At 41.0% G+C, this 22253-nt stretch overlaps 4 protein-coding genes across 7 annotated transcripts in view; 1 reads left to right on the forward strand and 3 right to left on the reverse strand.

The window, feature by feature from the left end:
• Positions 1-4980, reverse strand: part of LOC104809244 (C2 and GRAM domain-containing protein At5g50170) — a 5764-nt gene extending 784 nt beyond the window's left edge. Inside the window, exons 1-9 of the mRNA XM_010535152.1 lie at positions 4771-4980; positions 4307-4684; positions 2563-3777; positions 2291-2473; positions 1810-2093; positions 1490-1606; positions 942-1204; positions 646-811; positions 285-557 (exon numbers count right to left, since the gene is read on the reverse strand). Of these exons, the coding sequence (XP_010533454.1) occupies positions 285-557; positions 646-811; positions 942-1204; positions 1490-1606; positions 1810-2093; positions 2291-2473; positions 2563-3777; positions 4307-4661 (2856 nt within the window). The 5' untranslated portion in view covers positions 4662-4684; positions 4771-4980. The remainder of the gene's footprint in view (positions 1-284; positions 558-645; positions 812-941; positions 1205-1489; positions 1607-1809; positions 2094-2290; positions 2474-2562; positions 3778-4306; positions 4685-4770) is intronic.
• A 1867-nt stretch (positions 4981-6847) lies between these two features.
• On the forward strand, positions 6848-9071 carry LOC104809246 (L-type lectin-domain containing receptor kinase S.1). The gene has a single exon (XM_010535157.2). The coding sequence runs from the start codon at positions 6966-6968 to the stop codon at positions 8922-8924; it is 1959 nt and encodes a 652-aa protein (XP_010533459.1). The 5' UTR covers positions 6848-6965; the 3' UTR covers positions 8925-9071.
• LOC104809245 (ferric reduction oxidase 8, mitochondrial) lies at positions 8994-12614 on the reverse strand. Of its 4 annotated transcripts, none has more exons than XM_010535154.1 (10): positions 12514-12614; positions 12189-12349; positions 11739-11901; positions 11567-11660; positions 11275-11460; positions 10939-11176; positions 10531-10870; positions 10179-10437; positions 9376-10106; positions 8994-9305 (listed from the first exon to the last, which is right to left on the reverse strand). In XM_010535154.1, the coding sequence occupies exons 3-10, from the start codon at positions 11893-11895 to the stop codon at positions 9121-9123; spliced, it is 2190 nt and encodes a 729-aa protein (XP_010533456.1). In that variant the 5' UTR covers positions 11896-11901; positions 12189-12349; positions 12514-12614; the 3' UTR covers positions 8994-9120. The 4 variants fall into 4 exon arrangements, with proteins under 4 accessions (XP_010533456.1, XP_010533458.1, XP_010533455.1 ...); XM_010535156.1 differs by having other exon boundaries at positions 10531-10858; positions 11739-11972; XM_010535153.1 differs by having other exon boundaries at positions 11739-11972.
• A 1151-nt stretch (positions 12615-13765) lies between these two features.
• Positions 13766-22253, reverse strand: LOC104809247 (protein MODIFIER OF SNC1 1). Its single transcript, XM_010535158.2, has 10 exons — positions 21966-22253; positions 21076-21147; positions 20349-20429; positions 20203-20247; positions 19744-20107; positions 18980-19082; positions 18236-18298; positions 16852-18037; positions 16515-16770; positions 13766-16409 (listed from the first exon to the last, which is right to left on the reverse strand). Exons 2-10 carry the CDS (start codon positions 21102-21104, stop codon positions 14127-14129), a joined length of 4410 nt encoding a protein of 1469 aa, XP_010533460.1. The 5' UTR covers positions 21105-21147; positions 21966-22253; the 3' UTR covers positions 13766-14126.

The following is a 22253-nucleotide window of genomic DNA, read 5'->3' on the forward strand; positions in this document are numbered from 1 at the left end:
GAATATAACTTTTAAAATATTTCGGATTCTGCTGCCTATTCGTGTAAACCAAGACTTCTTCCCAAAAACTCCGAAAAATGAACTTCGAAGGTGCCAAAAGATCATTATTTTTCTAAAGTGTCGTTCAAAAGTTTGGATTTTTGGTTTTGGGTCAAATTCCTGTCCGTGGCTTCTTTGTCACTTTCTCTTGTTGTGATGCATTATTGATGGCTTTTATGCCTATGCATCAAACGTCTAGAAATTCTCCCTTGCGTGTAATCAAAGATGTAGCAAAGAAGACGTACACGGAAATGGTCGCCGAATGGGACGTCATGAAGGGTCACGCCCTCGGTCACGATCCACCCTTCACCATCAGAAGCAGGAGACTTCTGCTGCTCGCAGGTGACACTGCCTCCGAAAATCGAAACATGGTGATTGAACTTGTAAGAGATCCGTCTTTCAGAGACATCGGGTTCTACGGATTCCCACATTGTGCTCGTGTAACTTAGACACCCAGACTTTTCCATGATCTTACGCTCAATCTCACCTCCTCCGAAAATCTCCATAGCCAAATCCACCTGCGAGGCGAAGAGTTCATCATCAGATCCCAGGAAAATCAACTCCAAGTCAGAATGAATTGATGTAAGGGAAGAGTAAAAGAATTACGTTGATGGGTGAATCGCAAGTGTACAACTTCGACATCTTGAATTCGTCGGCATCTGAAACAACATCTTTAGGCAAGAAGGGTATCCCCCCAGTTTCTTCTTCTTTTGCCATTTCTTCTCTATGATCTCCGCTTAGAACCCTTGTTTTCCATATAGCCATAGTCGTCCTGTTCGCATTGTGAATCATCAAGTTTAAAAGATGCAAACAACGAATCAACAAACGTGAATCGAGAGATGATTGGGCCACTCAGGCGGATGACCGACCATGCGAACTTTTTAGCCATGACACAGTAATACCTGCTGGTCGCATCAAATGTCACAAATGATTGGAAATAGAACCAAAGTCTTCCTTCCTCGTCTTGAGACTTTGCTCCATGTTTCGCATCTAGACCTCGATCTTTTTTCAGAATGATGAGCAGCAAAGGGCTGCCTAAAGAAGCAAACGTTGGGGGAAGCACTTGAATTTCATCAATGTCTTCCCAGAGGAAGTAAAACTTGGTTTTGTGTCCGAAAAAGTTGGAGTAGAATGCCACAATTCTGGCAGACAGGAAGAGCTTGCCCTGTCAAACAGTAGTTCAAAGAAAAGCGTAAATTCTAACTCATCCAAAGAAGGGGGCAAGCAGTTACAATGGTGGAAAGAAAACCATCTCTTTATGCTCTGCCCTGTTTGTTTGCAGCCTCATTTAACCATGAAAAACAAATTTGTTATAGTATCTGTATGTTATGGTGTGATCCATGATACATCTTTATGTATTCAGGGGCTTTCATTATGTGATTAGGTGAATCTAGTTCAAGAATTAATCCGAGATACATGATTTTCCTGAAGACGGAGATCAGAAGAAAACCTGCAAAGGCATTTTTCTCTTCAGTTGGCATGTATACTCTTTAAGAAGAAATTCTTCATGCGGCAGTCCAAAGAGTTTCTGGAAAGCAGAGTTCTTCTGTGGTGACCGAATATTCAACTGTCAATGCCAAATCCAAAAGACATAAGGTCAGGAAAAAAAATGAACATGAAAATATCAAAATGAAGCCTATTAAAAGCAACTAGGAAGGATTCTCCAGCAACAAGACAGATGAGGAACAGAGATTTGAAGAGTCACAGACAAGAGATGCAGAGAATGACCAGCAAATGATATGGTGGTCTAAGTACTTTGAATAAATATACCTTCTTCCCGACTTCCTTTTCAACCTTAGTCAAGTAGTCCTTCATTGTTTCAACCCCATTGTTGTTCTCCAGGAAGATCCTCAAATGTAACTTTGACTGAGAAGCTTGGGCAAGATTACCCTCAAGTGGAACCCACAAGTCCGCAAGTTCATCCGGTGTAAGTTTCAAGAAATTTATCTCAGCATGCCCGAGAGAGGCACCCTGGTCGAAGGGACCATCAAAATCAAAGACCTCAACATCTAATACCGATGGTGGTTCTTCCATTGCATCAAACTCAATTACCTCTGCAAACACCTCACAGATGTTCCTCAGTCACAGGTTGCCAGGAAAAAAAAAACAGAGAGAAATACAAGCGGGATAAAAGAATTTTGACTTGTTTAATATGATGCCAAAAGAAAATTAATTACTGAATTTAACTAACAATACCATCACTTGTTCAATTCTTTATCTAAAGACTGTCCCATAAGAAAAGTCTGTTTACCATTCCATTGAGGTTCTTGAGCTTGAAGCTTGACAGAGCTTGTTCTCGTTTTCCCATTGCACGTGAAAACAACGTAGGGATCAAAAAGCTCTGTGCTCTCCACTGAAGCCAAATTCGTGCCTTTAATTAAAGCTATCGTGAGAATCCATCCTTTGCCACTGGCTTTAACTCCATGATCACATCCTGAAATCAAAATCATTAAAAGATTTCAGTTGGACTATGCAAGGAATTCGGACATGCTATTTTTTTCAGTGAAATGTCTTTGGCTTCACCTCTATGCAAATTTGCTTCTACAAAGTGCATGATCATCCTATACACACGCTGCAACAGAAGGACTAGTATTCCGCTAGTAAAAAGCTCTCCAAGGGTATCAGGCAAATCAAGTCCATAGAACTCATAACCCTGGACTTTGCTGGGTTCACAATGCAGAATATGAGCCATAACATACACAAACATAAGAACAGCACAGATGACATAGAAACTCCAGAAGTATTGGAAAGCTGATTTCAGATCAGGCTTCTGTTCTGATAATGTAGCTAGAACCTGATCTTTGTCCAACAAACTAACCGAATCAAGAGTCTTGTAATTCTTAGCAAGCAATTCAGCAAACTGTTCAAAACTCTCTCTCAGCCCTTGCCGAGCACCTCCTTCAATCATACCTTTCATCATGGTACTTTGATGGAAATGAATTCTCCATGATACAATCAGCCGAGAAGTTTCCTCACCAGAAGGTAGCTCGATTCCAGGTTGGATCTTGTAAAGCAACTCTACCTTAAAAGTGCTACCATATGGAACATTTGGTGTATTAACGGTAGCATGAACTGCAAAATGTTGCCCCTTTGCTTTAAGATAAACCTGCTCCTCAGTGGCCTTGACAGACTTTACCATCTTTGTTGCAGCTGTCATGTATGTCAGAACCCGTGCCAGAGAAGGATTATCTCCCTGCTTCATTATCCAAGGCTCTTCCTGTAAATCTGTTATCCCTTGAATTTCAGCCAACTCCTTCCTGAACTGCGAACTTGGTAAGAAAAGAAATCTGTTAAGATCACTGGGTGAGACCAGATAATTCTGGTCGACAAGAACCCCACCCGGAAGATTCTCAGGCATGTCGTCATTTTCGCTGTCCCTGGATTGCATCAAATCAAGTCCATCTTCAAAGCCAGTGGACTTATAAGGGATAGAAGATCCATCCGTGGAATCCTCAAAATTGGATGCTGAGCTGTGTTCTGATGGATCATTATCATTTCCTTTAGTCATATCCTCCTTCTTATGAAACAGCTTATCAAGGTTGTTGACAATTGCTTTCATCAATTTCTTCCCTTCATGATGTTTACTGCGTCGCCCGACTTTCGAGGAAACCAAATCTTTAGCTGGTCCTTCATATTCTTTCGAATCCTCCGTGTTGATGCCCGGCTCGTCACAAAGGTCTTGGTCATTAGGAATACCTTCCAATTTTCCCTGCAAAGAAAGGCTGAGAAGGATTTTCCCTGTAAGACCAAAGCAAAGTTTGTAAGCACCCAGATGTGCAATAAACATACGCATCAACATACCCAGGAAAAGAAGTCCACAGCATAGATCAACAACATAAAACAATGATCTTGCTCAAAGTAGGAAGACACCAAACTCATAAACATCAATGATTCTGGAATAATTTAAACTCGAAGCCCCACTTGTTCTGACACAAAAAATCACAGTAAGTTTTCTCCCCCAAAAAAAAAGGCAAATTTTAAGAAAGAAAGCCAGATTATTTCTAGAACATTTTTTCACATGCGACACGATGATGATCCTCGTAAACATGGTAATGTCGAAATATCATTTCTACCCGATTTCTGAACAAATGAAACAGCAATCTCATCGCCAAAAGATCAGCAAAGGGAAAACTCAAGATAAAACAGTGTATTCAGAACAATCTCGGGGAGTTATAACTCGACAAAACATACTCGCCTAAGGCCTCAACAAGCATTGTCTTCAAAGCCAGTAAATCGAAGAGCTCCTCAAACGAAATCAGATACTTACCGCATTCTATATTCACAAACTTTCCGTTCCTGGGTTTTTCGAACACGAACCAGGTCGGCAACACAGTCTGATTCTCTTCCCCTGTGATGGACGGAAGTGGTATCCGAACACGGCCAATCAACCCAGCAGAGACATTGAAAAGACTCGAATCCTGTTCATGCTGAAGAACCGACACGACCACTTCATCGCCTTCTCCGACACCACTGACCCTGAACACGAACTCCTCGTTCCAAATAGGGTTCTTCGTGTTCCTAACAACGCTCGTCTTCGATTTGTGCTTCCCGATTTGAAGCTTCACGTACGTATCTTTCACCGGTAAGTCCTTCGCCTGCAGCACGTACACGTACAGCCTCATCGCACACTACGAATTCGTGGGCACTACCAAAATCGATTTTGATCGGTTAGAGAGGCGAAAAACGAAATGGGTTTGTGAAAAAAAAAACGAAGGGAAGAGAGGTGGGTACGCATGAAACTGCCTCCTGAGGCTCCCTGCTCGGTGAGGGAGAAAATGGAGGAAAAGTGAGAGAAAACTTAAGACCCATAAAAGGGAGCAACCACAACGTGGGAGAGAAACAGAGCGACACGACAAGGCTGCATGAGGAAGACAACGGGGTGATTCGGATTTCGATGGGTCGGTTCTGGAATTTAGCGCTTGAACCAGATTTTGTGTTCGTCAGCAATTCAGGCTTTGAATGGTTTTAACTTTTTTGCACTGTGCTTTTCCATTCTTTATTCTTCACGTTGAAGCAAAGCCGTTTTCAGCTTTCTGTTTGTGTCACGATTCAGGAGAATGAGATCCGGAATGGCTAATTAGATCTGCTGTTATTCATAAAAACTTCAAATTATTTCCATCAAGCAATGAACCATTAACACAAATAAATTGAAAGGAAATAATTTTACAGATGACTACAAAACTAAGCTCCACAAAATCATAATGTAAGAATATCCAAAGGATATTTATATCCTAATGGATAGGTTACCGAAAAAGGATTACAAAATAACCGTAAGTTTTAATGCGTTACCAAAATATTACTAATAGTTTTATGCATTTTTTTTTCACTCTTTATTCTTTCTCGCCAATCGAAACCGTTTCAGCTTTCCCCAGGTGAGAAAGTAGGGTGCGCGAACGGTTCGCTTTGTTAATCCGTGTTCGGGTTTGGTTATTTCGGTTTTTAAAAACTCACAATCAAAAAGATATTTGATTTTATTCGATTTAATTTATTTCAGATTCGAATTTTGAAAATTCAAAACCAATCGGTTATTGAAAATTTTTCGGTTCAATGAATAATCTAAAATCCTTATTCGATTCGACTCAATTAATAACCGAAATAATCGAACCGAATATTCATCCAAGTGAGAAAATCCATAAGAATTACGATTTTAATTTGCAAAATATTTGTTAATTTTCATAATGTCCGAGACAAGAAACGAGGAACAACAAGTTCAGATTTCGAAACTGAATATTTTGGTTTCCGAAACAAAGATCATAAAAAATTGAACCTCGGTCACGTTTGTCTTCTGGGTTCTTATGCATATCGTTTTATAATATTTTTTTTTTTCCTTTGGATTTGTGAAAGAACTAACACCTATATACAAAAACTAATTTGATGACAATCCACAAACATGATCCAACCATTCTCAATTCCTTTGTTCTTTTCACACAAAAATACAAGCGTTTGGTGTGTCCAGATCCAATTTTAAGCATCATTGTTGTTATTAGTTTCCAAATTCCAATTATGTCTTTTTACTGATTTTTATATCTTTTCAAATTTTTTATTTTAGTTCTAGATATTACCTAGCTACAAAAACGTAACCAGTTACAACAACAATTTCTTATATTAATTTTTTCATCTTCTACGATGTCAAAATAAATAAACGAATTGACGTGGTATAACGAGACATAAACACATCAAATTATTGTAGTTAGGTTTTTTGGACCATTGTATATAGTTTATATATTTTTTTTAATCTATTAAAAATTTTAACATTTTTTGACAATTATATAAAATTTTATATATTTTTTTATCAGTTAAAAATTTTAGTATTTTTTTAAATGCAATTAAAAAAATTCATGTTTATTTGATAAAAACAAAATTTTGGTTTTTTTTTTTGTCAAAATCGTTAAGTTGAATGTTTTTTTTATTTCTCTAATAATAAGGTTAGAAGTTTTTCTATGAAAGTACACAATTTTAAAAAATATATATACGGATATTTTTATCCCATCAATAGTTCAACTTCATGACACATAAAAAAGGGAAACGAACAATTTCCCTTTGTAATATTACTATTTTTGCACAAACGTTCGTGACATGGTTCACATCCATTGTAAATCTATCTATTTCTATCTAGTTGTATCCATAAAATACAATAAACAAATGAAATCAAATAGTCGGTCCAAAATAGAATTGTATAATATTACATTTGATCGACTTTATTTTCTTAGTAAAAAACCTAAATACGTTATCGAGTTATCCACATGAATTTTGAAAATGTCATATTTGTATTTCCCAATTAGAATTTAATTATTATTGACCGAAACATTTCCTTCGTCCACGCATTTGACCGCCTTTAATTGTCCAAACCAGCAAACGGAAAATAAATAAATAAATAAAAAGAAGCAATCAATCATCGTAACATTCTCCGACCCCAACCTCCATCGATGCCGGCAAAGCCTCCGCCGCCGCGGCTCATCCTCGCCGTCGCCTTTGTTCTTCTCCTTTCCCCGCCGTTATCATCCTCTGTTGACTTCCTCTACAACTCCTTCAACTCCGCCGTCAACGCGACGGACCTCGTCCTCGTTGAGGACGCTCGCATCGACGCCACCGTCCTCCGCCTCACCAACGACTCGAACCAGTTCTCCTTCGGCCGCGTCTTCCACCCACAGAAGCTCCGTATCGTTCCCGACCCGATCAGTGACCCGACCCGTCTCTCCTCCTTCTCCACTTCCTTCGTCTTCTCCGTCCTCCCTGAGATTTCCACCAGCCCTGGATTCGGCCTCTGCTTCGTCCTCTCCAACTCCACTTCGCCTCCTGGAACTATTGCGAGCCAATACTTCGGAATCTTCACAAACGCCACCGTCAGATCCGTCGCGCCACTACTCGTCGTCGAGTTCGATACTGGTCGGAACCCGGAATTCAACGACCCAGATGGGAATCACATCGGCATCGATCTCAATAACATCGAATCGATCGTAACCCAATCTGCTGGGTACTACGACGATGCCAGTAATGGAAGCTTCGTGTCTGTCAATATGCGTACTGGGCAGAACGTTCAAGCTTGGATCGACTTCGACGGATCTAGATTTGAAATCAACGTCTCCGTTGCTCCCGCCGGAATTTCTCGTCCTCTTCGGCCGACGCTGAGCTTCCGCAATCCGGTCATCGCGAATTATGTGTCGCCGGATATGTTTGTTGGGTTCTCAGCTTCGAAGACTACGTGGGTCGAAGCTCAGAGGATTTTGGCTTGGAGTTTGAGTGACACCGGAGCTCCTCGCGAGATCAACACGACGAATTTACCGGTTTTCTTGCCGGAATCTTTGTCATCTTCCCTTTCCGCCGGAGCAATAGCAGGGATAGTTGTCGGTTGCGTTGTGTTCGTGGGTCTTCTCGGGTCTGGGGGTTACTTAATCTGGAGAAAACTGACGGTCGACGACGAAGAAGACGATGAGATCGAGGAGTGGGAACTTGAATTCTGGCCTCACAGATTCAGCTACGAAGAACTCGCCGCTGCGACGGACGAATTCTCCGGAGCTCGGCTTCTTGGGTCCGGCGGATTCGGTCGAGTTTACAGAGGAGTTTTGTCGAACAACAACGAAGTCGCGGTGAAATGCGTGAACCACGACTCGAAGCAAGGGCTCAGAGAATTCATGGCGGAGATCTCCAGCATGGGTCGGCTTCAGCACAAGAACCTCGTACAGATGCGAGGTTGGTGTCGCCGGAAAAAGGAGCTCATGCTCGTCTATGACTACATGCCCAACGGAAGCCTAAACCGATGGATCTTCGACAACCCTCAAGAGGTACTTCCATGGCATCGTCGCCGAAAGGTGATCAACGACGTCGCAGAAGGGTTGAACTATCTCCACCATGGTTGGGACCAAGTGGTGATCCACAGAGACATCAAATCCAGCAACATATTACTAGATTCCGACATGAGATCTCGGTTGGGGGACTTTGGTCTCGCCAAGCTGTATGAACACGGGGGAGCCCCGAACACCACGCGCGTGGTGGGCACACTCGGGTACTTGGCTCCGGAGCTGGCCTCGGCAGCTTCACCCACCACAGCCAGCGACGTTTACAGCTTTGGCGTGGTGGTTTTGGAAGTGGTTTGCGGCAGGAGACCGATCGAGTACGCAGAAGAAGAGGACATGGTGCTTGTGGATTGGGTGAGAGAGTTATACGGCGGAGGGAGAGTGGCCGAGGCTGCTGACGTGAGGATCAAACAAGAGTTCGAGGCCGAGGAAGTAGAGATGTTGTTGAAGTTAGGGCTCGCTTGTTGTCACCCCGATCCCGCAAAGCGGCCCACGATGAAGGAGGTCGTTTCGTTGTTGCTCGGGTCACCTCCGGAGGATTTGTTGGCCGGTCTTACTCCGACCGCAGAGGCCGCGGATTCCTGTTCTTGAGGTCTTCGTTACTCCTTTCAGGGTTTTTTTTGGGCAAATATGTTTGTAATATTCGTGGTCAGATTTACATAACCTTTGGTATTTGATTCATGAGAGAAGATACAAAACACAGAAAATTACAGAAATCGAATGATGTTTATTGCCTGATAACCTTTCTAACTTCAGCGTTTTTAGGTTTCAAGGACAGAGAGAGAGATTAGAGATTGAAGTTAAGAGAATGGAAACTGAGATTCATGTCTGTTCCTCTCTGACCATCTCCGATGAAACACTCTGATGTTTTGCGGCACATTGATGCAACTGATTGCTTCATAGATTCTGGTCCACACACCAACACTCCTGCATTTGATGTTCTTGATTCCTTCCGGAACTCCGAAAAAATCTCTGCTCAGAAACGTGTAAAAATCATGAACATGCCATAAAATGATTACAGTCAAACCGATCCGAGGAGTACCTTCAAAATCTGGCCTTTCTCCACAATGGATCTCATGTTCGTCGACATGGGCACTCGTTGATTCGATCAAGTTTCTGTCTCTGGCTTTCTGTTCTTCCGCAGACGACATGTTTAGCGTATCTCTCTGTCTTTGTCGTTGTCTCCGATGTTGGATAGTTGCGAGAAGACCGGCTATTGTTAAGGCTATGAAGTAAGATGCAATGATAACCAAATCAGCAACCCATGAGGGACTTTTCTCTTTCGCTATCTTGTTTCCTCCTGAAGCTACCAATTTCATAGACCCTGCAACGTTCTTCATCTTTTCTGCTGGTATCAAGACATGGCTCAAACCGATCAGAGCGATAATAAATGCAATTACAGTTATCCCGAGTAACGTGGCAAGCCATCGGGAACTTTCAGGGCCAAGAACGGGGAATCCCGAGCAGCCAGCCGGTCCAAAACAAACGGTCTGAACTACGGATCGGCTCAAGAGTTCCCTCAACGTCGAGGTTGAATGCTTCTCTCGGGTGACGTAAACTTTTAACTTGAGATGAACGTCGATAGGTTTCGAGAGTATAGAAGATATCGGTATCAACATGCTAATGTCTTGGCATGTCTTGACCACAAACAACAGTTGCATTCTCTTGGGGTATCTGAATCCGGGTTTGCTGCTCACGCAAGCGATTTCCTGCAAAATGCTCAGAAATGGAGTAATCCCGACCCCTCCTGCTACTAGAAGCATATTCTCGTACCTGCCATTGCAAAAACATGAGCTTAAACATCGGGTTTCGATGTAGAAAACCAGCCGATGAAGGGTTCATCACCTGAGGAAATCTACCAAGGCAGGTCCTTGAGGTCCTTCTACTCGTATTCGTATGTTAGTCTTCTGATCGTTACCCGAGCCTAGTGTTGCCTGCACCATATTATAAAGAGATTCTGTCCACCCTCCTTCACATTTCACCATAACAGACATCGTGTGTCTGTCTAAGATCGAGCTCGATGTGATACTAAATGGATGCCATTCAAATCGAGAAATGCTCGGTACGTTCATGAATATAACACTCGAGGGAGCATATGTTAGACCTGAAACCATCAGAATCTCTAAGATAAGCGACGAGCCTATATGTGTTTATAAGGATCTTAACAGAGAGATTTACAAAACGGAACAAACATTACTTGGGACCTTCGGTATGACAAGCTCGATAGCGTTACATGGGAATAAACTCGCCGAGAGGACGTAGCTCTCTGTTCTTGATTGTACAGTTCGAAGCACCTTGTCGAGGCCGAAGAGAAATATTCCAGGGAGAACCCAATAGAAATGGCGATCACCGGCATGGAACAGGAAGAACACAAGGAAGATTATGTACAGATGGTGAGTGTAGTAGAACACTTCAAATTTTTTCCTCCGAATCTGGGGAAGCGATGTGATCCACATCAGTAATCCCATGACGAGAGCAATCAAACCAGCGAGATATATCCGTCCCGTTCTCTGCCACCGCCATATCTGTTCTACAAGCTGCGGAATTGAGAAAGAAGAAGGCTTTTGGAAAGAGTTAGTTGTAAGGATGATTTTGTATATATTACCTCATCTTCGAAGTGATGGCTAACAAGCCAGATGAACAAGATGCTTCCACCGTGAAACATGGCGAAGAATATCATCGCAGTCCCGAGCCATATATGATATTTTACAGAGGCTTCGAACTGAATGTTCCATAACCGGAACACCGAGAGTCCTCTCAGGACAGGAAGTAGAAGAAGAGCAAGACATGCCTCGGCTAACAAACCGAACCTAGTAGCAACTCTTAGGTACTTCAACTGCCATCTGAAACATGTCCAGACAAACCGAATTGAAAGTGGATGAATCTGTTATCCTTTTTTAACAGAAAAGGGATGGAATTTCTAAAGTTGGAGAGAACTTACAGATCTAGTTTCATGGATTTTACCGGCATCAGTTTCTTAAAGTCGTTAGAGATGCGGGCATAGAAGGTCCACGCAAGAAGCAACAAGAACAGTAGAAGGGCAACGAGCTCGAAGCAAGAAACGATCCCAATGAACTGACTGATGATTATTGGATTCGAGACCGAGATTTGCGGCTCCACGTTTCCTCTGCAGGTTTTGTAACAAAGCAACGAGAGAACACTCCTCAGTTCATAAGCTTACTCTTTCATTCCATATGTTATGTTCTGCATCTTTATATGGACGAGACGTTTACCGATTTCGCAGATTCTGTGGCGGAAAACTCAGGTAAATCAATCCTATCATTGAAATAGCAACGACGGGAAATGACAATACGACGAAATTGAGACCTGATTTATTTGTCATCAAAGCAGCTAAGTTAGAAACTTTGGGAAAGATTTCAAAATGATGGTAAAATGGATTTTTACCATAGTAGCCGAAGAACGTATGCTTCATGGCCTCTTCAGCCTGACGCCAAGCTCGCGTCCATAGATTCGTGGGTCTAAGGATCCAAAGCGAAATCCAGCCGAGGAATATGGAAATCATCAATGCCCTGAGGGCAACGAGCGTGAACCCTTTTGCCATCCTCTTCTATACAGGCCGACGCAAAGAATGGTTTTCAGATTTCTCCAAGGGAAGATGATTTATACACATATAGGAATCTAGAACATTAGCAAAACAAAACAAAACGAAAAGATTTGTAAATCTTGGACCCACCGTATCAGAAAAACGTGCATTGAGTTCGTATTCAATGTTTCAATGATTTGAATGCACATTTTCAGGAACAATCTTGATGAAACCATGATATATGCATGCTCTTGATCACTATTGAAGAATTGGTGGCAGTCACAATCAAAAAGTTGCAGAATTTGATGTACCAAATAATTGCAGAAAACGCAAAATGGACCCTCGGTTTCACAGTGGATTTATGGTCCATGTTTCTCCAAATCTTCAACGATTCTTCAAAACCCATTAAGACAGAGGACAAAGCCCTCGAAGATCGTATCTTCATGACTCAACTGAGTTGCCTTGTTGATTCCTGATCCATTAAGACAAGACATAACTAGCAACGCTTACTGTGTTGTTGTTCACTGTGAAATTGGTATCAGCTTTTATTATAAAACTTTCATTTATTTATGATAATTCAGTAGGAGGGAATACTATCTTAGAAATTGAAGCAGATGAGGATCTCTGTAAACGTACCATTGGATTTGGTGAAGAAGAAAGACATCGGTTTCCATTTTCCCGGTGAAAATAAAACAAAAGCAAAGAAAATGATTTTTTTCCCCTTTTTAGAAAGCAATTATTGAAAAAGCAAAAATAAAAAATACTTTGGAAGTGGAGATGGGAGATGAAAATTTTGACACGTCGTTATATATTTGTTTTGATTTAATTTTTTAATTTTAGATGATTTATACTAATAGTTTTTTACAAATTTTTCTTTATTTGAATTAGATTTAAGTTTTATTATAAAATATTTATTTTTAAAAATTCGATTTATTAATTTTTTGTTTATATTAATATTGGGTTCAATTCGGTTAATTTAGTTTTAGAAAAATGATTTCAAATTAATTGTTAAAACAAATACATAATATAATTACATATAAATCAATTCAATTACACTCAATTTTATACTTTAAGCCAAACATGAATCATAGAAGTTGCAAACTTATCAAAGTGTTTTTTTTAAAAAAAAGTTTTACTAGAGTGTGAAAGGATCATTAAATAGACAAAAAATTATACATGTAAAGCTCATCAAACATATCAAATTATTAAAAAAAAATAGATTAATTTTACCAACAAAATTTCAAAACAGTTAATGGAAATAAACTAAAATTGTCATAAGTTTGTTAAGTTCAAAAAATAAAATACCTAGTCAAATTTTCAAAGTTTTTATAGATTTGGGAAATTTGAAGAAAAAACAACAAATCAAATTGAAACTTGATTAAATTTCCATTGCTTTATTAACATTGTGTGTGTGTATATAGTGCATGGACTCTATGAAAATGACGACCACCAAGCCTCAACTACGATTGCAGATCGTCCAATATTGAAGATGGGTAGGAAAGTGATGTGTGACTGAAAGGAGTCCAAAGAAAATTTCAAAGATAGTTTTTACAATTATTGTTTTTTTATATAATTCACCAGTGAACCTTTGTTGTATATTTTGCAACTTCGCCTTAAAGCATTTCTAGCACAGTGGACAGAAAAAACATCACCAGATTAAGACAATATACGTATATAGATATAAAACTGACTCATCCAACATGAGCAGAAAGCCATAAACATCTACAACTCCAATGGAAAAACTAATCAAATATTATCTAAATTGAAGAATTCTAAATTTCAAATATGGTTCCGCGTTATTCAATTGAATTGAATCAATTCCATTCGATTCTACGTAATCAATAAGCCCTGAAAAGTAATTTTTCTTAGCAACCAAACAAGGTTAACGTGGCAAAATGGGCAGATGAAATTAGACACATTAACCCAAAGGAGATTCAGATAGTTTCCATTGCCAACACATTTGGTCCCACACAAAAGGCTCTCAAGTTCAGATGCATTTATCGAATTAAGAGAGACTGAAAAATATTGCCATGCAAGTTCTGTTTCTCTGCTGCTCTAACATCTCTTACTCTTCAGCATTTTCCCCTGCTTCAGTTATACGGCCAACCACGAAAATGGTGCTTACCCACGGATACATGTACTTCTGAAATCGAGTCCATGATCAGACTAACTAAAACCTGCAATGAAAATGCCGCACCGACACTTAAAAGTCATAATGAGAAAGAAGCCCGTCTCAGTTTCTTCCTCCACTAATCATAACCAGTGTCTCCTCTCCGGACACTGCCTCTCTGCTGTTGGTAAAACCTTTCTCCATCATTCCTTTGGTGGGCATGCCCTTTCTCCCTGTATCTAGGACCCGAGGTCTGAGAACTCTCTTTCGTACCAACAGGCTGGTACTCATAATGGGAATTATGCCTTGGTCTATCCCTGCTTGGAGGTCGCCGTTGGTGGTGGGAATCATCTAGCACCGATGAATCGTCGTGACCCCTGCTTCCATAACGTCGACCCTGGCCCGTGCTCTTGTGGAACCCTAAATTCGAGTTCTGCTCTAATCGAGCATCCTTATTTGTAGGTGCTTGGACTTGAGACTGAGCGTGTCTGTCAGGTGGCGGTGTTGTCCTCTGTTCTCTGGTAAACCCTTGTCGTCCATCATTATGCATGTCCTTTTTGTTAGCTCCATCAGTTTCAGCTCCTGTACTATCAGATCCGGCGAACTTAGCTGCTCTTTGATCAGAGGAAATGGAAGTATGCATCTTCGGTTGCCAATGAGAAGACGATCGATCTCCAGGGCCACGATTCTCTTTCAAAGCACCGGGCAAATCTGATTGACTTACACTAGAACCCGAATGCTGCACATAACCTCTACGAAAATCTCTGTTATTGACATTTTTGTGCTCACCATAGTTACTTCCTCCACCTTTGTTGCCTCTGAAAGTTTGCTGCTTGCTACGGGCAGTCATTCCCTGAACCTTTCCAACAGCAACAGCTTGAGGAACAGTGGCGGTGGAATCCTGTGCTTCGGGAATCATAGTCCAGCCATCACTCCATTCATCATCATGTGATGCGGTTTGCTCTCTGACAAAGCCTATGTCACTTTTCTCGGTTTGCAGAAGCTGATGGTGATTCACTGTTCTTTGGACATTCTGATCTGAGGTTACAAATTGCACATCTTCTAAAGCTTTAGTAGATTCAACAGGTCCATGCTGACGCCATGATCCATGCCCTCTGCCATATTTGTTCTGCCTACCATTCCCATGCTTTGACTGTGAGACAGTCCCAGATTTCTCTGTGGTTGAATCAGAATAATGGTGGAGCATTTCAGTACCTTCAGAACCGCTGTATTCTTTCTGGGCATTTTCCAGCGCATGTGGAGCAGCAACTTCCTTTTTACTGACACTTTGCTCAGCCATTTCTTTTGCTATGGGCTTTGGTACATATCTCTCCATCTCCACTCTCTTGCTTTTAGAGTTATTCTGAACTTGTTGCCCACTCTTTGCAGAGGCAACAGATTCAGCCGCTGCCTTCTGGCTGGCTTCATCTTGGGTATCAGCTTTCAGCTGTGCACGCACAGGTGCCCACACAACAGCATCGGTGCCATGAAACCTCTCAGCAGGCTTATTCCCCTGTGAGTTTCTTTGAGGCCTACGTGAATGCTGAGATTTCCACTGGTTCTTTGCTCTGCCTTGGACTTCCTCATTAGCCACGGAAGTGATTTGCTCAGCAGAATCATCGGACTTTTTCAAATCCATTTGACATGGAACTGAGTCAGATCCCAACTCCATTTCAGCAGCCTTTTCGTTACCAGTTTCAATTGGGTCACCTCCAGATTTTGTTTCTTTTCCCACGTGTCCTGAAGTATCATCTGCTGTTGTCTCCACAACCTTATGCTTCTTCTTACCGTTCCGATTATTTTTTCTTTTTGTGTAGGTTAACTCTGTTGTCATGCTCGATGTTGCAGGCATATCTGTGTTATGGCTTAGAATACCTTCATTGACTACCTCATGAGATGGAAAACCATCAACTGCCTCCTGTGTACCAGCACCATGCAAGTTGCCAGCAATTTTTTTCTCAAATACAACATTCTGCTTCTGCCTATAACCCATGCGCTTCTGCTTTGATGCACCACCATCATGAACACGTGGAAGGTTATCCTGTTGAGTGGTATCAGCATTTATCACGAACTCAGTTGAAGTCATTACTTCTTGCACCACACTTTTTCTAGTTTGTCCAGGTGCCTCCTCATATATTTCAGCTCTAACTGTGGTGTTTGACTCACGGGGTGGTTGCCCAACATGGTCCATTTCAAAGTTTGAGCTTGATGGCAAGAGTTCATTTGAAAGAGATCGAGGAGCTTCAGGTGTACCAGATGCAGCTTCCACACTCTTAGCTGAATCTTCCTCAATTACTTGGGTACGCCTATTCAACTCTTCTAGTTTCGCAAGAGCCTTAGCCCGCTGATCTCTTGCTCTTTCTTCCTCCTCTTTCTGCCTTTGTAGAGCACGTTGCTTGGCCAACTCTCTCATCCTAGAACGCTGATTACAGAACATGTAAAATACACGGTCAAACCAGAAGAGAAAATTGAAAAGAACAGAAGAAACATTAACGAACAACAAAAACAATCGTGATAAAGTCTCTACCTGGCTATTTGGATCTGTAGATATTCCAGACTCTCCCTCATTCTTCCGGAGAAGAACAGGCCCAAGCTTTTGTTCAGTATCAGTATTCAAAGAATCAGCCATATGAGCTTTTGTAAAGCTCTCCAGATTTGTAGTTGGTATTGCAGTGGTGGAGCTTGAAATAGCAGCTTTCTTCTGCCAACCATCACCATCTTGATTGATCACTCTTCCTTTGCTCTGATAATCTGCTCTGCCTTGAGTTCCTTGAGTAGATCTCCTGTGAATACAAACATCAAATCTCCCCCAACATAAAGCACAGCAGAAACCACCAAAATACTACTGATACATTATAACTGACCTTGATATAGCTGCCTGTTCAGGGTTCCTAGATGTGGCTTGATCACCCTGTTCGTAAAAGCCTTGGCCCTTGCTATCACTTGCATGAATTGTTTGGGGATTTTTTGTTGGAAATTTATTTACATAATTCTCAGCGTTAATTGTACGCGATTTGCTCCCTTGTTGATCTCTACTAGAAACGGATGAGGCATGTCGTCGACCATCACCAGTACAAGATTTTGCATTCAAGCTCTCTATTTTTTGCATCCAACTGGGATCTCTGGGGGCAGTGTTCTCTTCCTTACTTTCTCGAACATCACCACCTGCCTCAAACAATTCTCGTTCGTCATTCAACTTTGATTTGACAGTGTCAGAAGAACCACCTTCCCAGGCCTGAGCAGAAGTCTCTGAACTGACATATATTCTTCTTGACTCGATATTTCTATCATTTCTGACTTCGGCCCTCCAGGGATCGTTTGAAGATGGTCTCAGTTTAGCTGCCTTCTCTGACTCAGGAACCCTATTTGTTAAAGATTCTTCCCACTTTGCTTCATCTTTCCCACACTGTCCCTCTTGCGGTTTCAAAAGAACCTTGTAAGGCCCTCGTGGTTCTTGGGAATGTCCGGCTTCGACCTGATCTGAAGCCAATGGTCTGCCGGCCGGATCAGATCCACCTTGACCTGAGTGCTTGTTATAACCACGTGGACCTGATGGCATCCCCAAAAAAGGTAAATCTCGATTGCTTGGATTGCAGTACCCCATTGGAGGAGCATAGTAGCCTTCATAGGGTACCGGACAGGGATAAAATCCGGGTCTAATTGGCATCCCTGGGCAGACATAAGAATCTGGGATTGGAGGTCTGACCATATCTCCATTTGTAGGGTGGTTACCCTTGGCACCAGCACCGAGTCCAGGAGCAGGCGGAACTTGAGGATAATATGGAAATGGGTCCATGGGAAAGCCCCGAGGGCCCACTGATTGACCATACGCCGGAGGGCTCCCTCGGTACCAAACACCCCCTGGATGATTATTCATTGGAGGGCCACGCCAACCATCAAAGTGATGAGGGGGGAAACTAGCATTAGGATATGATTGTGGACCACGGGAATCCATTTGCGGTTCCTCTATGCCATGCCGGGGTCCATCTTCACCGTATGGTTTATGATCTCTTCTCCACGTATTGACTTCTTCATCCCTTATATTAGCATCTGCAGGAAAGCCATCATAAAAAGGATCCCTCAGAAGCTTCCAGACAAACATGCATGATGCAGTCACTGACCATGCTCGCCCAAAAAAAAATTATCATAAGGAATGAATTGACTCTTGAACTAAAATGCACACTTGCATGCCTTCTGACGAGGAACGAAAAAAAGTTTGAGAGCAAGAACTTTCTATGGAATCTATACCTCGCTCTTCTGCAGCTGCTGATCTTCCAGATGATGATCCAGGACGAACATGAGGACCATGGTCTGGCAAATAAGTAGTTTATAAGTACCATGCCTAATGAGTCATATCGACTTATCAAAATAAAATTCATCACATCGACAGTATCTAATCTAATAGATCCTAAGACCCTAAGAAGTTGAATTGAACCAAAAAAGTGTGAACCAACCAACACCAAGCCAGAAAAGCTAGTTCCTTAAAAGTTTAGTTTTTAAGCATTTTTATATCATTCCTACAGGCCAATCTTTTTTCTCGGATCTCAACCCCTACGACATTGGCATTAAACAAGACAAAGAATAAACCCAGAACAGATGCATTTACCACAATTAACTCTTAGTTAATGTTATCAACATCAAATGAACCTGTCTATACTCGCATAGGCATTCCTAGAGGCAGTTTCAACTAAATTCCAAATGGAAATGCAAGCCACAGTGTTAATACTGATTCAAGCCACACACAGCAAGATTTTCTGGGTAACTGTAAAAGTGAATGAGACGTTTATTAACTCTTATGCAGGGCACTAAGATTAGATATTGAAGATACTGATGAAAACTTATGTTTTCTCTGTTCCTATGGGAAATTGCTTTTGCACTCTCTTGATGGCATTGACAAGAAACAGAAAACGCCAAAATTCAAACACAAAAAACAAAACAACAATATACGTGCATGAATGCAGCAACAATTTTGACTGTTAAAGGCAATGATACCTTGTAGCCCTGAGCTCTTTCCTGAACTTGCTTTCTCAGCACCAAGTGAAGGAAAATCTCCAGAAATCAAAGAAAACCCATCGTTCTTTATTGGACCGACACCCTGCGCAAAACAACTCAAAAGCAACGGATGAAGATTTCAGACAGTAAAAAGGAAAAAAAAAAGAAAGAAAAGTAACCAAAAGAGTATCCATAAACCAGTTGCTATAGATTGCTTTTCAATGCAAAATCACAGCTACTATTTTTAGATTGTGTTATACAAAATCATATTGCAAATTTTAAATATTATAGTTTTAAAGAAATATCAATCTAAACATCAAAATTTCCACAAAATATGGCGCATAAAAACAGGTAACAGGATGAATAATTCTGAACATGTGGATATCCCAACGAAACTTTGGAAACATGAAATTCATCAAATTTCCATCAATCGTTATCCAATTCCAATATCATTCTCTATAAGTTGATTAAAATGCCCATACACTCTCAACAATATTACCTCAGACAGATAACAAGAACCTGCACATCTGACAAATGAAACATCTGGAACATGTTTCCTCAGTAAACATGAATGGAACATCAAAGAAGTCAAATTATATTATATTTGGATCAACTAACTTTATATCTCAAGTTCATCAAAAGTACTAGCATCTACTCTCTCACAAACACAAGGACTCACTGTAGCTTACCATGCCACTAATCCAAAGAAAACAGACAGAATCACATAGGTTACAGAGACACTTATTTGAAGTTAAGAACCTTACCAACTTCTCTGATGCATTTTGGCCCCATACTGCAGAATTCTCTGGCGCAGCTTCAGCAAAGCGGGATAATTGGGAACTACAAGGTCTCGTCTCTGCACTATGCGGACGCGGCGGTGCAAGGGAAGCCTGATTAGATGGTAACACACCAGATGCAGATGAAGGCCGAGAGTTTGGATTCCATGCATTAGCAGAAGTTTCATATGCTTTATCACTACCAGCAGTTGATGGCCGAGTGCAAGTTCCACCAGAAGAAGGGCGATTACTAAGATGGCTTGGAGAACCAGCACCGCTTTCAGTGCGCGGTGACAATGACGATGGACCCCATGCGTTCAGAGATGATTTGCTGCCCCAACTAAGGGTTCCCCTATAGTTACACGTCAGAAAGAGAAAATTAAAACACAATATGAGATTTAGGGATAAAAAATTAGAGGCGTGAGAAAGAAAGGTGTATAAACTTACTTTGGCACGATTTCCACATTTGGGTCAAGACCCTGGTTTTCTAACCTTAAATGTCAGAAGAGAAGTGATCAAGACTAAATAACAGACAGGCATATCCACGTTAAGGTTTAAAGAAAATATAGCTTGGCCAAGTAATCAGTGTGTACCTTTGACTCGGTAAGTTAATGGGTTTCGGGACTGCAACCTTTCCTAATATGGTCATGCCACTTCTTCTTGCAGTACCCCATCTGCTGACCATCGTATACAAGTGTATTTGTCATTAAAGACGTGATCAGCAACAATAAAAACAGAGTAAACATTATTTCAGTGAAAAAGTGAGCAGAGGTAATAGAAGCAGTAAAATACTTAATTAATAAAGTATCAGAAAACATATCATTTGAACACAAAAACATTGAAGGGCAAAACAACATTCAACTTTCGCAGCAAGTTGTATTAATACAAATTCTACACGTAGTTTGCCATTGCAGTATCCTAGCACAGAAGAAAATGAAACTAGTGGTCTCAAGTTCTATTTTTGTGCTCTCGGTAAGATCAAGCCTGGGAGACCAACCAAATAAGCTGCCTCAAACAAAGCAAACACTGAAACCACAAGTTCCTTATATCTGTCGCCCATAAAACAGACAATCTATCAATCATTGCATAATACAGATATAGGCCCTAGCTCCATATAACGATTCAATGTTTCAGCAGCAAGCATGCTATGCTCATGTCAAAAACATTGATGTATAACCAGGAAACGTTACCTGATTCCAGACAACAAAAAACATGTCTAAAGGATAATACTACCGTTTTTTTTTACAAAACTCCTTAACATTGTATGAACAACATGGTAAATATTACAACAAAACGTGACGTATAACTAAAGAAAGGAACCTTCGATCTCCTGTTGAGCTAGAGGTCATTATTCAGCAGCTACTGCACAACCATCCAACCAAGCCTCAAAACCTGTAAACGAGACACGAAAAATCACATCCACGAATAACATCCCTCGGTAGAAAATCTCAAATCCAAAAGATCAAACCAAACTGACCCTGGAGAACTAAGAGGTTAAACTTCTGCCAGCCAAAACATCCAATTATAAACAAAAGATTTGCAGATTCAGTAATAGTTCCGAAAGAAATCCAACAAAATTGGGTGTAGATATCCAAAACAAGTGCATTTATGCATACAAGAACCCTGACAGTGTAGCTTAGACCAATATATATCAGTTGCTCGCCCCCTACAAGGGGTCACAGAATTGGACCTCTTATACATTTTTCCCAACAACGAACTCAAACTCCGATTAGCATCAAACATAAACTATTAATTTCATAACCAATAACCGAACCCAAGCTCAGTAAATTCAAATCACTCACCTGAAAATGTCTCGATTATCGAATTGCTTCCAAAACAATAGAATTCAGATTTTATATTAACTGCCTAAATGCATATGCAAATTCATCCATATGGACTCAGACAGCTAATATTCAAGCTAAATGGTTACTTTTTTAGAACCAGAATGATTCCCCCAAAAATCCAAAGCATTCACAGAGTAACCTATAAATCCAAGCACTTCGACGAAACCATGAACACATACGTTTCCATCAGCGTCAATCACGCACCAAAAAAAAAACACCCAACCACTTCAACAGGGTCACAAATATTCACTCGATGAATCTACAAACTTTTTCGTCACTCCTCACCCTCATTGTACCTCGCCATTCCACCAAAAGCTAAACCGAAATCGAAAGAAAAAACGAGAGAAATCGAGAGAAATCACTTGCCTTGGAACAAAAAGAGAAAATAATCCACCTCCTTCGACGACCCTCCTCGTAAACCCTAGATACGACGCAAAAATCGAAACGGGAGCAAAAGAATAACGTGGAAAGAGAGAAGAAGATCGGATTGTTCTCTGTGTGTTGGATTGAACGGAAGAAGGAGGAGCGATCGAGAAAATGAGGGAGCTGTGAAGAAAAACGAATCGAAGTGATTTTTTTTCCCCGTTCAATGGATTCTCAATTTTTTTTTATCGAAAGAAGAGAGAGGAGGTCGAAGTTCAGGCCTGCACGGTT

Source organism: Tarenaya hassleriana, unplaced genomic scaffold (genome assembly GCF_000463585.1).
Source record: "Tarenaya hassleriana unplaced genomic scaffold, ASM46358v1 Cleome16, whole genome shotgun sequence".
Taxonomy (NCBI): domain Eukaryota; kingdom Viridiplantae; phylum Streptophyta; class Magnoliopsida; order Brassicales; family Cleomaceae; genus Tarenaya; species Tarenaya hassleriana.